The sequence below is a fragment of the Nymphaea colorata genome, chromosome 1 (genome assembly GCF_008831285.2).
Source record: "Nymphaea colorata isolate Beijing-Zhang1983 chromosome 1, ASM883128v2, whole genome shotgun sequence".
Lineage (NCBI taxonomy): Eukaryota > Viridiplantae > Streptophyta > Magnoliopsida > Nymphaeales > Nymphaeaceae > Nymphaea > Nymphaea colorata.
Genome location: NC_045138.2, coordinates 36810920 through 36827782, shown reverse-complemented (window position 1 = coordinate 36827782; position 16863 = coordinate 36810920). Strand labels below are relative to the sequence as shown.

The 16863-nt window shown below is 36.2% G+C and overlaps 1 protein-coding gene across 3 annotated transcripts in view; it reads left to right on the top strand.

Annotated features, from left to right (window-relative positions):
• Positions 1-2818: 2818 nt before the first annotated feature.
• LOC116248548 (uncharacterized) overlaps positions 2819-16863 on the top strand; it is a 29788-nt gene continuing 15743 nt past the window's right edge. For 2 of the 3 annotated variants that reach the window (XM_031621678.2, XM_031621440.2), the window contains exons 1-20: positions 2819-3091; positions 3894-4061; positions 4186-4275; positions 5005-5147; positions 5234-5324; positions 5454-5536; positions 5655-5761; positions 6409-6561; positions 7905-7969; positions 8924-9011; positions 9146-9224; positions 9308-9416; positions 11239-11298; positions 11442-11560; positions 13245-13626; positions 13715-13899; positions 14014-14086; positions 15771-15921; positions 16016-16185; positions 16306-16656. In XM_031621678.2, coding sequence (XP_031477538.1) covers positions 2915-3091; positions 3894-4061; positions 4186-4275; positions 5005-5147; positions 5234-5324; positions 5454-5536; positions 5655-5761; positions 6409-6561; positions 7905-7969; positions 8924-9011; positions 9146-9224; positions 9308-9416; positions 11239-11298; positions 11442-11560; positions 13245-13626; positions 13715-13899; positions 14014-14086; positions 15771-15921; positions 16016-16185; positions 16306-16656 — 2844 coding nt within the window. In that variant the 5' untranslated portion in view covers positions 2819-2914. The remainder of the gene's footprint in view (positions 3092-3893; positions 4062-4185; positions 4276-5004; positions 5148-5233; positions 5325-5453; positions 5537-5654; positions 5762-6408; positions 6562-7904; positions 7970-8923; positions 9012-9145; positions 9225-9307; positions 9417-11238; positions 11299-11441; positions 11561-13244; positions 13627-13714; positions 13900-14013; positions 14087-15770; positions 15922-16015; positions 16186-16305; positions 16657-16863) is intronic. The other variant, XM_031621520.2, reaches the window with a different exon arrangement.

The window sequence follows — 16863 nt, the reverse complement described above, 5'->3', positions numbered from 1 at the left end:
CTAAAAAAAGTGGATTGTACAACATAGACTTCGACTTGCTGTCCATTGCTAGAAGCATGGATTAATTAGGGCACCCCGCGTCGCGGTAAAGGTGTTATGACGTTGGCTAGAAGCTCTGTTCCCATAAGGTGATATGAAATTTAGCTACCTTAGTTTTTCTAACTAAAAGGATTGAATTCTTAACTTCTGATTTACCAAGCAAGTTCAACAAATTGTTTTACGATGTAGAAGTTTGCATAAAGTAATCGACTTACATAAATGACCTTGTATAAGAAGTAACCACCAGCGATTGTTTCCTCATGGTTAGCTCTTTAATGTAAATCTGCTGTCTCATACTTCGTTTGTTGAGCCTGTGTCACGAGCCAAAACAAGCCACAAAGCTGAAAAATGCAGCTCCCAAAAAATTTGCATGGAGTATTATTTTATTACAGTTAATTGTCTTGGGATCATAAAACTAGGTCATGGAGATTTTGACTCGTTTAAACAAGCGAGTGGAACATCAAAAGTCATTTAGATTACCAGTGTTGGAGCTGTGGAAGGAATACGTGGAAGTTGGCGCTGCTCTTATAGCTAGGAACTTCTGTATGATATATATTGAAATGGCCTTTGATCGCTTGGTATGTCCAACACAAGATATCCACCCTCTCATGATTTTACTTTAGTCTTATTACAGTTTTGTCTCGTGGATTCAGACTATCATCATTTGTCTTTGCTCACTTTAGGCAATGTTCATGTGGAGGAGAAAGCAGATATGGCTCCAACATTGATTGCTAATATTTCTAAGTTTCCTTCTCAACATCAAGATATGTTACTAAGAATAGTTGTGAAGGAGATACACAAATAGATTGAAATATCGAATGATGTTTAAGGGGCTTGAAAAATGTGCTATCTATTTCATGTCATTGTGCTGACTTTGTTTCTAGTGGAAATCATTTATGCTGGACAATGTGCAAGGGTTATGTATTGACTATGATATTATATCGAGGAAGAAAAAGGACTAGGTTCTAGATAACAAAATAGTCATTAGTTGGAACTTTATGACGCACTGTAATAGTGAAGTGCTGTTTGTGTATTGCCACTATTATTGAGCAAAGAGAAGATATTTTGCTTGTATTTAATAAGAATGATCTGCTTGAGTGACATCTGAAATTAGAAAGCAAAACATTGTTAATTTCTTATTAGTTGGCGCTTCTACTCAATGTGGTATTGGACTGTCAGTCAGCATGCATGAAGCTGTAGCTTTGCATGACTGAATTCATCACCTTCTTATATGTCTTGGAGTAATAGACCAACTACCTATCTTCCATTCATTGATTTTCAAGTGACTCTGGACCTACAGAATCTAGCTTAAGTCAATTGTTGAGCTGAGTAACTGCTATTTAATGTATTTTCTAGTCATGACTTAACTTTGGCTAATGTTCCACTGTATAATGCTGGGGTGCACTAATTTCAGCTAAAAGCAGTAATTTTTGTCTCCCATGTCACTTAAACATCTTTCTCATCTTTTCTCCTTCCTTTTAGCTGTTTGCTGCAAGTAATGTTCTCTTGATACCAGGTTATTGGTGATTGCCATAAATGTCAAATTGATGAAAGCATTGCTTTGAAGTACAAACTAGGGAGTGATGATGACAGAGGGTTGTTTTTTGAGTTCTGCTTATTGAGTTTTGTATCAACCAGCCTGCATCACAAAGCTATAGGGGGTCTGTGTTGTGCTTATCATTTTATAGAGCTACTTCATGGATACTTTGGTGGTATTAATGAATGGCTGCATTCACTTATTCTGCAGACTGCAGAGAGGGGACCTCCCCTGGTCTTTCAGTTGCTCAAACCAATCAAGTTACTGGCAAACTTCCACTTAAAGGAGATAAACTTTTATCAAGAAATGTGATAATAAGTAATTATTTTCAACATTGAGAATATGTGGAGAAATTTTTTCTTGCCCTATTCACTTTACAATCTAGATTTGAGACTAAGCTGATACGTTATTTTTATGAACTTTTTTGCATTGAGCAGTTGGGAATTCTTAGTGTGATAGAGGCTTTAAACTGGGATCCTTAGCTTATTTATCCACTTTATTTGGCTGCGAGTGCAGACTGGTGTTCTGGACCTCTTGTGACCTTAATCTTTAGCAGATGCAGGTGCCCGTCCGCGTGTTAGGAGAGGTGGAGGGAGGGCTTTCGCTCCCAGGCCTCGCATGGCCACAACTAAAATTAATGTGTTAAGACAGAAGCGGAACTAGATAAGGGCTGATCCCTCAAGGTTGCTTTATTTTCAAATTAATGCTTTTAAATAATTGTTATCTAATGTACGTGACTGCCCCTTCGATATGAAAAAATGTGAATACTGCCCCCAAAATTTTCTCAATTTTTACATGCTAATGAATTGACCTTCAATTTCTGCTAATTCTTTTGCACTCAAATTTCCCATAAGAAGTTATTTGTTAAGTGTTTCACCTCCGCTCGATACGACGTGACAATAAAACTGGGCTGTTTTGTATAGAAGCTCAAGGGGGGCGTAAAGATCCAAAGGGCGCGGCGCTTTCACGCCCTCGTAAACGCTGCGTGTCTTGAAAATAGTGGGAAAGGAAAGCCTCTAACTCGAATTACGGATAAATCTTGGTTCCTTAAAATCTAAATGCATCGTGGGGGTTCAGGTCCGACGTGGATATCGGAAGGGATAAATAAAATCCATGGTGGACGAAATCCATAACGTCGGACCTCAGACCCGTGGAGCGGATGTCCTCGGATCCAAGATCCCTGCCTAACAAACACGGCAAGCGACACGGGGACGCGGTTTGCCTTTCGATCGAATTATATATCAATTCTTGGTTCTTCAAACCGGTGCCCCGACGACGCAGGAACTCAAGACTCAACTCCGACTACGCCGGAATTCGGACGGGGTCGGACCAGAAAGCATGGAAGAATCCGCGAACTCTGCTGGCTCCAACGACTTGGAGAAGGAGGAGGTATTGGACAGAATGTTGACTCGGTTGGCTCTCACAGATGATCCCAAACTGGAAACCGTGCTCCCCAAGATACTTCCATATTCCATTTCTAGTCTCTCCTCCGGTTCGCCCGCGATCAGAAAGAAGGTACAGCATCCGAAGAAGCTGCTTCTGGCTAGTTGTTTTTGTTTGCACGGAATTCCTTTCGCCACAGATTAGTCTCTTGCTTTTCGCTTTCGTCTTAGATCATATATGGATTCATTCCTTTCGCCACGGATTAGTTTCTTGCTTTTTCGCTTTCGTCTTAGACCATATATGGATTCGACATCTTGCATTGAGAATTTATCTTGCTATATGAATTCAGCACTCCACGAGATTTTGGTGCTGCTATTCATTTTGTTCGTTAGTCTTCCTGTGGAGTCCGCCCAGATTCTTGCCGCACTTGCCTGGTCTTTTGAGCACACTTGGTTTCCTGGTTTCCTACGATCGGTTTCTCGACTTTCTGGCCATTTCTAGAAGCGTGGATTAATTAGGGCATCCCGCGTTGCGGTGAAGGTGTTATGATGTAGGGTAGAAGCTCGGTTCCCATAAGGTGATATACTGATATGAAATTTAGCTACCTTAGCTTTTATAACTAAAAAGATTGAATTCGTAACTTCTGATTTACCAAGCAAGTTCAACAAATTGTTTGACGCTGTAGTAGTTTGCATCAAGTAATCGACTCTACATAAATCACCTTATATAATAAGTAAGCACCAGAGAATGTTTCCTCATAGTTAACTCTTTAATGTAATTCTGCTGTCTCATTCGCTTCTTGAGCCTGGCTCACGAGCCAAAACAAGCCACAAAGCTGAAAAATGTAGCTCCTAAAAATTTGCATGGGATATTATTTTATTCATCACATTGTTGGGCTTATTTAGAGTTCATTCTCCTGGGATCATAAAACTAGGTCATGGAGATTTTGACTCATTTAAACAAGCGAGTGAAACATCAAAAGTCAATTAGATTACCAGTGATGGAGCTGTGGAAGGAATACGTGGAAGTTGGTGCTGCTCTTATAGTCAGGAACTTCTGTATGATATATATTGAAATGGCCTTTGATCGCTTGACCGCAGAGGTATGTCCAACACAAGAAATCTACCCTTTCATAATTTTACTTTAAGTCTTATTTATACTTGTGTCTCGTGGATTCAGATATCACCACACTTCTTTGCTCACTTTACGCAACTGTTCATGTGCAGGAGAAAGCAGATATGGCTCCAATGTTGATTGCTAATATTTCCAAGTTTCCTTCGCAACATCAAGATATATTACTAAGAATAGTTATGAAGGTGATGCATAAATGGATTAAAATATTGAATGATGTTTAAGGGACTTATTTTCGTGCTGTCTATTTCATGTTGTTGTGCTGGTTTTGTTTCTAGTGGAAATCATTTTTGCTGTACAATGTGAGAGAGTTATGTACTGACTATGATATTATATTGAGGAAGAAAAAGGGCTAGAAACCAAAATACTCATTAGTTGGAACTTTGTGACAAACTGTAATTGTGAATTGCTGTTTATGTATTGCCAATATATTATTGAGGGAAGAGAAGATATTTTATTTCTATCTAGAATGTTCTGCTTGAGTGATATCTGAAATTAGAAAAACATTCTTATTAGTTGGTGCCTCTACTCAATGTGGCCTTGGATTCTCAGTCAGCATGCATGAGTCTCAAACTTTGCATGACTGAATTCATCACCTTCTTAGATCTTCTCGAGTGATAGACCAACTACCTACCTTTCATTAATTGATTTTCAAGTGACTTTGGACCTATAAAAAACTGGCTTAAGTCAATTCTTGAGCTGAGTTCTGTCATTCATGTATTTTCTGCTCTCAACTTAACCTTGGCTAGTGTTCCACTATACAATGCTGGGGTGCACTAATTTCAGCTAAAAGCAGTTATTCTTTTATCTCCTATGTCACTTAAGCATCTTTCTCATCTTTTCTCCTTCCTTCCTTCTTTCTTTAGTTGTTTGCTGCAAATGGTTTACGTTCTCTTGATTTTTCTTGTTACTAGGTCATTGGTGAATGCCATAAATGTCAAATTGAAGAAAGCATTGCTTTGAAGTACAAACTAGGGAGTGATGATGACAGAGGGTTGTTTGTTGAGTTCTGCTTACTGACAGTTTTGTACCAGCCTACATCACCAAGCTCTGGGGGGTCTGTGTTGTGCATATCATTTTAAAGAACTACTTTATGGATACTTTGGTGGTATTAATGAATGGCTGCATTCACTTATTCTACAGAGAGGGGACCTCCCCTGGTCTTTCAGTTGCTCAAACCAATCAAGTTACTGGCAAACTTCCACTTAAAGGAGATGAAATTTTATCAAGAAAGGTGATAATAAGTAATTATCTTCAACATTGAGAATATTTGGAGAAAATTTTTCTTGCACTATTCACTTTACAATCTAGACTTGAGACTATGCTGATGCGTTGTTTTATTAACTTTTTTTACACTGAGCAGTTGGGAATTCTTAATGTGATAGAGGCTTTGAACTTGGATCCTCAGCTAATTTATCCACTTTATTTGGCTGCGAGTGCCGACAGGTGTTCTGGACCTTTTGTGATCTTAATCTTTAGTGTTAAAGCTCTATGATTGATGTAGGAACTTTTCATTTTGTAATTTGCTTCAGTTTCATGTTATTGTTTGGTTGACATGTTCTAGTCAAGAGCTGGTTATAAAGAGAGGAGAAGAACTTTTGAAGAAACTTGCATCTAGAGTTAACCTGGAAGATCCAAAACTAATCAATAAGCTTTTCTTGCTCTTGACTGGTAAGCAAAAAATGTTTGATTAGCTTTCTGAAAGTATCCGTGTACTTGATGCCTTCACTTGACTGTAGATTACGGCCTTTTGTTGCATGAACTCACTTTTTTCGAGTATCAGCTTTCATGCTTCTGGTTTACTGTCTTGTGAACTTTGCCAGTGATCCTGCTTTCTGAATTTTCTTTTCCTTGTCAAAGATGGTAATCCTATTGCATCTTCTCTGGTAGCAAGTTCACCAGTTCAATTGACGGCTTTTCACTGTACACCTTCTCACATTTTAAACAAACCACTATAGGATCTTATTTTTGATTGCCAATCTTCACGTTTTTGGCTGATCTTCCTTTTGTTGTTTCATGTATCTGTAACATGAAGTTATGATCAATCAAATCTCTTCAAAAATTTCCCTTTTCATTTGTAAGAGTCTGTCTGTCTTTCTGTGCTCCTTTTCCTTTTTCGCCATGCTGTGCACAAAGTATGCATGTTTGTTCTTTGTTCGTCATAGTGGATGAGGTGAGGCTGCCGTTTAAAGTATCATTCTCATGTATGACATGGACACTGGCCAGGTCATCTTGTTCCCAGAAAAGGTTCTCCATTTGCATGTTTTTTTCTTCCTCTGGTTCATACACAAGTAACACTTTAATTCTGGTTGCGTCAGGTACAGTTGCAGGTGGAAGTACTCCTCCAGAATCAAGGATTAATCCTGTGAACCCCACATTCAGACTTAGACTGTTGTCCATCTTTTGCCGCTCCATCACTGCTGCAAACACTTTTCCTTTGACGCTGCAGTGCATCTTCAACTGTATTTTTGGTATCTTTCTTAGTTCTCGTTTTATTGTCTAACATATAGCGTTAGAGGTTTCCCTTTTGTTAAGCTTCTAGAAATTAGTTATCACTTGCTTCATTATTTTGGCTTTTCTCCCACTTTGGGAACTTGTAATTCTCTCTAGTCTAGGTTTCTTTCAATCATTGATAGATCAGTTCAATCCCATGCAAACTTCTTTCAAAGTTTTTTTCTTTTCAACATCATTCTTCTCATCTTTAAGAACTGATGTTCATAGGCTCTCTGAACCCGGAGGCACATGTTTAGGTAATTTGCAATATGCAAGTGAGGTTGCTAAATTCTTTCCAATAAGGGTTTCTTGCTACATTGAAAGGAATGCAACTAAAAAAAAAAAAACTTCCTACTTTTCATTCCATTTCTGCTCTTTCACAGGTACTATAACATGCCTCAATGGTGTTTTTACCCACCATTGATACATCATATGCAAGGGCAATAAAGTTAGATAGTGGATGCCTTTGGATGTCTGTCCGCCCATCATAAACAATCAATATATCAGTTTGATCCCATGCAAACTTTTTCAAAAAGTTAAATTTTTCTCAAGATTATCCTTCTCTTCTTTAAGAATTAATGTTTGTAGTTTATACCCCCGTTGAACTTGGAAGCACATATTGGATAATTTGCAGTTTGCAAGTGTGGTTACTAAATCTTTCCAATAAAGATTTCTTGCTACTTTGAAAAGAATGCAGCTGGAAAAAAAGAATTTTACCACTTTTCCATTCATTTATGCTCTTCCACAAGTTTTATCCCATGTCCGTGGTATTTTTACCCATTACACTTGCCTTGCTAATGGATCATGTTCACAATATTCTCTTCAGCATTTGTGATAAACAGTTTATATCCAAAGTGCAGACTTTTAGTGCATCTCACTGATTTCTTTGGTTGGTTGGGGTCAACAGTATCAGAAAAGCATCTCCATATTAATAATTTTTATTCTTTTGCTATCCAAAACAAGGTCTTACATGGAACAGCGTACATCATTCATGGGTTTTGGGAACTTGTTTCTTCTCCTAAGCTCAAATGATGTATCATATATTCTAAGAAAAATTCTCTGTGTTTCCTTTCTTTAACATTAATCTTCTTAGACATCCAGTGGAGTTACACAGGCATTATCACTTATTGCATGGTAAAAAGTTTCTATGTGATATGCTTCGTGGTGGAAATGTATTTACCTTTCTTATTTATCCAGTTTCAGTTTAGAAGAAATTTCTGATGTCAAGTTTGTACAAACCTATGTCTATTAAATGTGCTCTTGAAGTTGATTTTTTACCTGGTTGTCTATAGCTTCACATTGTATATCTTTTCATTTTCAGGAAGTGACTCTACTTCAAAGTTGAAACAATTGGGCATGGAGTTTACTGTTTGGGTTTTCAAACATGTGAGTTACTGTCATTTGAAGATATTTGCATCTATTTCCATCTTGTTTTGCCTTTATATCAAGTAGTCAACCTTTTGAACTGTTTGATGAACATCGATCTCTGTATTTGTTTGCAAATGAAGTATCAATGTTGACAAGCATGCAGTTGGCTTTAGCTGCATATTTTTATTAAGTAACACATGCATCTGGTTACTGTTGAAAGTACAAGACGTACACCGTTGGATATGTGGAAGGTGCAAATTACTTTTGGTCATTGCACATTTGAAATCTTTGTGCTGGTCAATTCCCTGTAGAAGCGACACACAACCAAAGCTGGTGTTGTAGCCATGCAAACAAATATCTCAAAAAATTTGAAAATATCCTGATAATGTCGTCGAAATATCATGTTATTGAGTATTGCAAAAAATTGAGGTATTTTTTGGATGTTTTTTATGTTTTTTGAAAATCTGTCTCTATACTGTTATCAGTATCTGCCTTCTTTCTTTCTCATTTCATTTATATTGTAAAACTAATTTAATAATTGTGTGTATTCTTTTTCAATGAAATTGCTAAAAATCTTATGAATCCCGATTTCTCTTAGGTTTTCTACTTTTAAATTTCAGGAGTCTTGAGATATTCTTTACATTTTTCTGGAAAAAGAATTTTGTGAAGGAATTCCAAGGGAATGACTTTCTGAAAAATTGCAAAATGATACTAGTGACTATGGTTGTGACTATTAAGCACATGTTCTGATATATATGATGACATGTAAAGTCTATTGTTTTTTCTACAGGAATTATTAACCATGGATAAAATGTAACTAGACAAAGAAAGAAGATGTTTCCATGCACAAAGGGAAATGATAAAAAGGACAAACATTTCGATAAGCATAGTCCTAACATCTTGCACATAGTGCATTGGATGACTTCAGTTATGGAAGTTGCACATGTTTATTGATTCTTGTTTCTGGTGTAGGCAGTGTTTGATCAGTTGAAGCTTATGGGCCCAGTTATATTGAGTGGAATTACAAAATTTGTTGATGCACATGCTGCTTCTGGATCTGGTATTCCATCAATATTTGTTGATAATTTAGTCGATTGCTAAATTGCATGCTTGTGTATTTTTGTTCTAGTCCAAGACCTAAAGTTGCTACAAGTTTGTTGTGTAACTGATTCTTGGGGTTGTATAATCATTCAGAAACTTCTTTCCGGGAGATGAAAAGTTTTGCATTCCAAGCAGTTGGGCTACTTTCGCATCGAATGCCCGAGCTCTTTAGGTATGCCCATTCTACATTTTTTTTCTGATTCCATGTCTTCATGTGTGCCATGTCAAACTGCTTTGTTGCTTTTATTGTTTTAGAGAAAAAGGTGAGATGGCTGTTCGCCTTTTTGATGCATTGAAAGCAGAGGATCAGTCTTTGCGTCTTACCATTCAGGATGCTCTTAATGCTCTCTCATTAGCTTATAAGGTATTGTTATCACACTAAGAATGCATATCCTTATTTAGACATTTGTCTTACTGGAATAAATGTCTGTCGAGGCTGAAAAAGCTGGATATCTTACATAGTCAATTCTCATGAAATTGTAGTGTAGGCATGTTATTGACTCCAATTGTTCAATTTGGTTGTTGAGGAAACTTAATTATTCCTCTAAGCGTGTTTTCTCATGTAATTTTTGTGCATGCTTCCCCATGAATGAAGAATTTCATGTATCATGGGTGAGCAATAATTTACTCTCTAGTTTTTAGTTGTACTTTCTGTATTTGTTCATAGCATAGTAAAAAAAAATGTTTTTTCTGAAAAAGAAAAATGCATTTAAAACACAAAAAATAAGTTAGCTGAAAAAAGGGGAAAAAAGCCATTGTTTTCAAACAAATGCCAAAATGAAAAAAAACATGAAAAAATGTGTTTTGTTATGTTTTTCCCATTTTTTTTCTTTTTTGGCATTTTTTTCTTCACGTTTTTCTAAGCCAAACTGCTTGTTTCTATTTTCTAATTTTTATTTGTTGCTTATCTACTTATTTTTTGATGTCATCTCATAATTCTCATTAGTTTATCATTTATTTTATTTTTTCTAATTCTTAGAATTTTTTATTTTGTAGAAATTTACTGTATTCTTATTTTTTTTACTAATAGCAATGTAGTCTTGAACCTAATAGCTATTGACCTTCCCACAAGGTCTCCAACTTGTCTGAGAAAGGAAAATGAAAACGAGCTGCTGTCTAGATTGCCTTAACACCCTAGATGTCCAATGTATTGGTTTATCAATATGTTTGATGCTGATACATGGATCCACACGTTTTCATGAATCTCTGACATGGTGACGTTCAAATGTTAAGGTAAAGTGTAAACATGATACTAATTTGGAGACTAGGTGTTTGTTATTCTATCAGCACCTTTTTCAATATTTTTCAAGTGTCAAAACTAGATTGACAAGTGTGGACCTCTGGCACTGAACAACCTTGTGCTTTCTCTACAATAACATAATAATTGTATCTTGAGATGAAAGTTTTCAATAAATCTTCTAGTATGTTAGGCATACATTTCTTTGTGCCTAGATTGTGAAGATAAATATTTGGCTGACTTATGTGAGTTCTCAAATAAATGAACTTCCAAAAGACAGAAATGGAACGAGCGAGAATTGGTTATGAGGTTTTTTAGTCAATATGTCTTCAGAGCACCTCTTGGTAGGAATAATTCCAAGCTAAATTCACAGCAGAGAGCAAAAAGAACACTTCATCAAACTGTGGATGAAAACTGAGGAGATGAGTTTTCCTGGTTGTCATCGTTCCTTTTGAAATTCTGCACTCAGTTGAGCAACCTATGTGCCGTTACCCTGCCTTAAAGCAAAAATGCTACTTGAATCTAGCCAACTTTAAGTAGTATAATGCATTAAGAGTATGGTACACACAATTCAGACAGACAAAATCTGAAGCACCAACCTTCATGGTGCATGTGAAGAATATGCAAGTTGATCTCCATTGTTGGTGGTTCTGTGAGGTCCTTGCAAGTTACCAGGCATCGTTCAGAGGTCCTTGTATTTTTGCGTTTTGGTTGAAAGGAAGAAAGAGAAAAAAATGCCATGTGCTGGTCAAAGCACTGGAGGATTCTAGAAAGCAGATACTGATGTTTCCTTGCTCATCATTAGGCATACTCATTTATTTCTTGCAATGTGATAATGTAGTGTATCTACATCTCACATATGGTTAATAACTTAATTGGTTATGGTAGTGTTCCACTTTTTTTGCTTTACTTATGTATACTCGTTAACATTTTTACTGGCAACATGCAGGGAGCTCCTGTATCTGTCTTAAAGGACTTGGAAATGCTTATATTGCAGAATTCTCAAGCAGTAATACTTTTGTTACTAAATATAGCACTCATTCTTTGTTTTTGCTAGTCTTTTCCTCTAAGTTCTACGATTCATGAGGTCCCTTACTAGCTACAGTACTACCGTTTCAAAGTTTGATGTGTCTGTTGCTGACTGTGCACAAGGTTCAAAGTGAAGCAAGGTTCTGTGCTATGAGGTGGGCAACATCTTTGTTCGACCTTCAACATTGTCCAAGCCGTTTTATTTGTATGCTTGGGGCTTCGGATGAGAAACTAGATGTAAGGTACGTCATTATTTCTACTTATATTTCAGGTTTTATGTAGCTTCTATGCTGGCTCATTTTGCATTTTCCCCCATTTACTTGTTAGTTGGAGTTGACTTTTTATTTCATAGGATCTGATGTAGGACTGATATGATCATCTAGAAGCCGATTGAAGCATCTTATATATATATATATATATATATATATATATATATATATATATATATATATATATATATATATATATATATATATATATATATACACACACACACACACACACTTGTTAATATGTACATACATACTGAATGTAGGTGTGCATGTATATATATTTCCTATGCATGTATATGTGCATGTACATTTGCGTGCTATGTGGATTCCCATTATTTTTTAATCCACTGAGTCCTGTTGCAAAATCATATTTACCTGTAGCTTAGAAAAACTGATAAACTGTGTTCACTTGTTTGATTCAGCTTTTTAGCTAGCTTTATCTTAGCCAACCCTATTTTCTAGTCATTTCACTGTCTTTTTTTGGAGAACGTATTCTCTGTTGGTTGACAGGTATTACTTGCCTTGAGGAAGTTGTCATTATTCATTTTCAATGCAGCATTTTGATGGTACTACTCAAACATAGATATCGATATATCAAACCATCTGCTGTACTTCATCGAGTGATTATTGTGTAAATGATTTTCTTATCATGCTAGAGGCTTCTGCCAGTTCCCATTTTTTTGTGTTGAATGAACATTTCATTATGGTGTACAATGTGAACACCTTGTCACTACTGCTAATTGAGATGCATGTAATTCAACATAGTTTAGCTTTCCCAAACTATTGTAAAAGAGTATCAAATGCATATCAAACACTTATCCTGCATATTTTTTGGTAAATTGTTAAGCAATAGGGATTTTCAAGCTTGGTAGAGGCTGCAACTAGAGGTTCATGCACATGACATAACTGAAACTGTTTCCCTAATTTTGTAAGGGAATCCAACTTAGCTGAATTTTTATAAGGTTAGGAAACAAGTAAGTCAAACATTATGGATAAGGACACAATTATGGGTACTTATATGATATGTCCCAACAAAATTTTGGGGCTTGATTCTTCTGAGAATTGGTATTTGTAGTTAGTTTTCACAAAGAATTGTGTTTATGCGAATGGCCATGTTTTTTTCTAAGTTTTTGAGTTGAGAATCTTGAGATTAACTTGGGTTGCATTTGCTTGTGTGAAATTACAGTGTCTTCAACACTTCATTGTTTTTGAGTGCTTACCTCGCTCATTTAACAATCTTTTGTGTTATGATGGTATGAGACTGACCCTCTTTTTTGCTCTATGTTTGGTGTATCTGCTAATATTGCTTGTGAGGTTGCACGCCTAATATTTGTCACTTCTATTTATATCATTGTGGAAGTAACTGCTAACTGAATGATGGTAATGCGCCTTCTCAAAATCAAGTCTTTTAACTGATCTTTCCTTTATGGCAACATAAATCCATTTGCTCCCATTGATTTACTTGATGGTTCAAACTTAAATGCTCATTTGATATATATCAATTTTTGAGTTTCTAACTTTCTAGTGAAAAGCTATTTCTGTCTTAAGTCTTTTGCATCTTTATAGAACATTTACTGTGCCAATATGTTTAGATAAGTCTGTCAATTTATCCTTGAAATGGCTCATCCTAAATGATGATTTCATTATGCTTCAGAGAACTTGCTCTGGAAGGTCTGCATCTGACGAAAGATTATGATCAAGATTCAAATTCTGAAAGTGACTTTAAGTATCCCAAATTAAATGACATGCTAAATTACACATGTAGTCAGCAGCCAAAGGTGTTGGGTTCTCCTGACACTAGGGAAGGCGGCCTTTTATTTCCTGCAAAGACCTATGTGGCTATGATAAGGTTTTTGCTGAAATTATTCAATGTAGACTATCATCGTACTCTTTCAACTGGAGATACCTCAGAGTTCTGTTCATCTTTCAATACCATGTTCTTGTTGCTTGAACATGCTTTGGTGTATGAAGGCTCCGTTGAACTTCATGCAATTGCTACAAAGGGTTTGGTCACCATTGGTTCCCGGTTTCCTCAGGTTATTCTGTTAGATTCTTGTTTTCTCTGGGTTTAATTCGGCATGATTTTCTCAAAATTTTATATTTTAATATAAATTTCTGCTGCAGATAATAGCGTCGCGCTATGCTGGAAGAATAACATGGTTAAGGCAGTTCTTGGGACACATTAGTGCTGAGACCCGTGAGTGTGTCTCTCGTTTGATGGGAATAGCATGTTCTGAACTCTCTTCATCTGAAACTTCTGCTCTTATATCTGATCTTTGCTCTCATTTGAAGGGAACTGAGTTGCGAAGGTTCGTTGATACTAGATGAGCACAAATTTTTTGTCTTAATTTTTATGTCCTGGGTTCCGAAGGGATTATGGTTTCATCTTGATATTGTGTCTTTGACATTATTATATTATCCAGGTTTGAAAGTTTTCATGGAGAAATATGTGCACTTGGGTATGTTGTTGCTCAATGTCGAACTGGAAGACCAGATGTAAGTATGCAGTTTCAAAATATGATCACTGTTAATCTACGGTTTGTCTTTCTCACTTCTTAAATTGCATTTCTTTTTCTCACCCCATCAAGATATAAGGTTGATGCTCTTGGAATAGCTCAGATTACTATTTAAGGACTAAGGACTACGTGGCTAGTAGATGGCATCTGGTCCATTTACACTTTTTTTTGGTTGAAGTAAAATATATTGTGAATGTGGATTTGTTACTACTAATGCCAAAAAATGGATGGAACTTTTTTGGAGTTATCAACCTTGAATGAGCAGATTTGTTCCTGATTGTGGAGCCTGCTTGGCTGGCTGATGACTGTCATTGATTAAGGACAATCTACTGCACAAGTCTGGCCATTGAAGGGTGGTGAACTTCAAAAGTTCCATATGTGTGGAACCCTCATTAGTACTGCAGTCACATGTGTCGCGACATTTTCGAATTTTGACATTTAAACATTAGGAATTGTTGTTTGCCAAATATTGCATTACATTCAAAATATCGCCAGAAAATAAATATTATGATATTATTGCAAATGTTATTTTTTTATTCCCTTTGTATTGAAAGAAACTTTTATGAATGCTTTCAATATTCTCAGAAAAAAATAGTTGAAAACTTACATTTCATAACTGTTTTGGCCTATATATATATATTTTTATCTAATTTTCAAGATTTTCCTTAGAATTTTTTTTGAAAAACTTCAAAAGGTGTCCCCGAGAACGATAGTTATGGTATGTATTTGTGGCATAGTATTATTTTTAAACAGGCTTTCTATTTTACTTTTCAGGAGACCTTTCTTTGTTGGAAGTTCTCTCTTTTCTTTTCTCGATCAGAGATTCGGAGGCAATGTGAGCTAGGTAGTTGAAGGCACTATTTGGTGCTTGGGCCAAGAGTACCTTGCATGGTCTAGTGTATGCTGAAGCAGGATTATTTGTCATAGTTGGAACACAAAGATAATTTTAAGTATTAATTGAAATTTTTTACGTTTGGTTAAAAATTAGAAACTGGACAACAGTTGGCAGAAAACTTGTGTAAGTAAATTATTGAAGAAGACATGATTTGGTTTTTCTTAACATTAGAAAAACCAAAATGAAGAACTTAAGTGCTCTGAGTTAGCAGGTCTAGTCTTCTAGGAAGACCTAGGCTACTTGTGCTTAGAGTGCCTACACTGCTACACAGTTTAGCTGGTGCCTAGACAAGGCTTTTGATTACATAGGTACTAAACTGGGTTTTCGTGGCTTCTTGCCAGATATTTCTTTCTTTCTTCTTTTGTTATAATGGGTGTAATTTGAATCAAAGAGAAGAAGCATATGATAGAGATAATATTGGAGTATTATCTTGGAGGTCTATGGACATCTTAGTGATTAATGCAAGCTTTCTCAAAGTTACTCTCTTTCATCATATTCTCTTACTGTCATATATTTTGCAATGAAGTCTTCCAAAATGTAACAGCAATGGTTTGCACTACAAACAAATTGTTCATACTTTCAGTGAAAAATCAATTACTAATCTGACAGTACTTCTCTAACTATTTCAAATTTGTTGTGTGACAAAAATGTAGCTAGACATCTTAATCAATCACTGGAGATTGTTCAACTCTCTCTTTCTCTCTCACACACACATAAACACATGCACGTACACACACTTGTTTACTACTTATGTTGGTATCTGAACTAGGTAGCGGAGCCCTTAATTGTCAACTCTGTTGAAGTGCTCGCTGAGTTAGTTAAGTCAGAGAGCTTAACGTTGGCTGCTGTTGCAATGGAAGCACTTGGACATATAGGGTTGCGTGGTCCCTTGCCACTACTTTTTTGTGATTCTAACAATGGTGATCTTTCTTAATTGCTTAAAAAGTCATTTTTCAGCCCTCTTAGGAAGTTGATGACTTGACTAAAACTGATCTCAAGACTTTGACTCTGCAGCTGCTGTGTTGACAACACTAAATGAAAGACTGAGTAAATTGCTCTGTGGTGATGAGGTCAAAGCTGTCCAAAAAATCGTGATTTCTCTGGGACATGTCTCTTACAAGGAAACGTCCCTTTCTCTTCTGAATTTGGCACTTGACTTGATCTTTGTTCTCTGTAGGTCCAAGGTATGTAATGGCATTTACAACTGTTCAGTATACAGTGCACAATGGTTACTGATATTTTCATATTTATCATTTTTCCCCCAAATAACTTTTTTGTAAACTCTAAATTTGTTCTCTTTTCAGGTTGAAGATGTATTATTTGCTGCTGGGGAGGCTTTATCCTTCATATGGGGTGGTGTGCCTATTACTGCTGATAAGATACTTAAATCTGATTATATTTCTCTTTCTTTCAGCTCAAACTATCTTACTGGTGACATGCCATCGTTTTCATCTAAGATTGACATGAATAGCATGGGTATTGATGATGAAGACACTCGTATCTTGGTCCGAGATAATGTATGTAAGAAATTATTTGATGGGCTGCTTTATAGTAGCCGAAAAGAGGAAAGATGTGCAGGAACTATATGGCTACTGTCTTTGACAATGTATTGTGGACACCATCCTAAAATCCAAGACCTGCTTCCTGAGATTCAGGTTGCCATCTACATCTGTTTCTATTAGTGAAAATTTGTCTTTGTGTCTTTAAGTTTCAAGTATAATATCCCTTTCACTCATATTTAATGATTTTACATGCTAAGTTCATTGGAATAAAAAACAGCCAATAGGTTGTGTGGTGGTTTTTTTTGACATTGGTTTGTTCAATTTTTTTGTTCCTGGGCCACTTTTTTTTTATCCTTTATC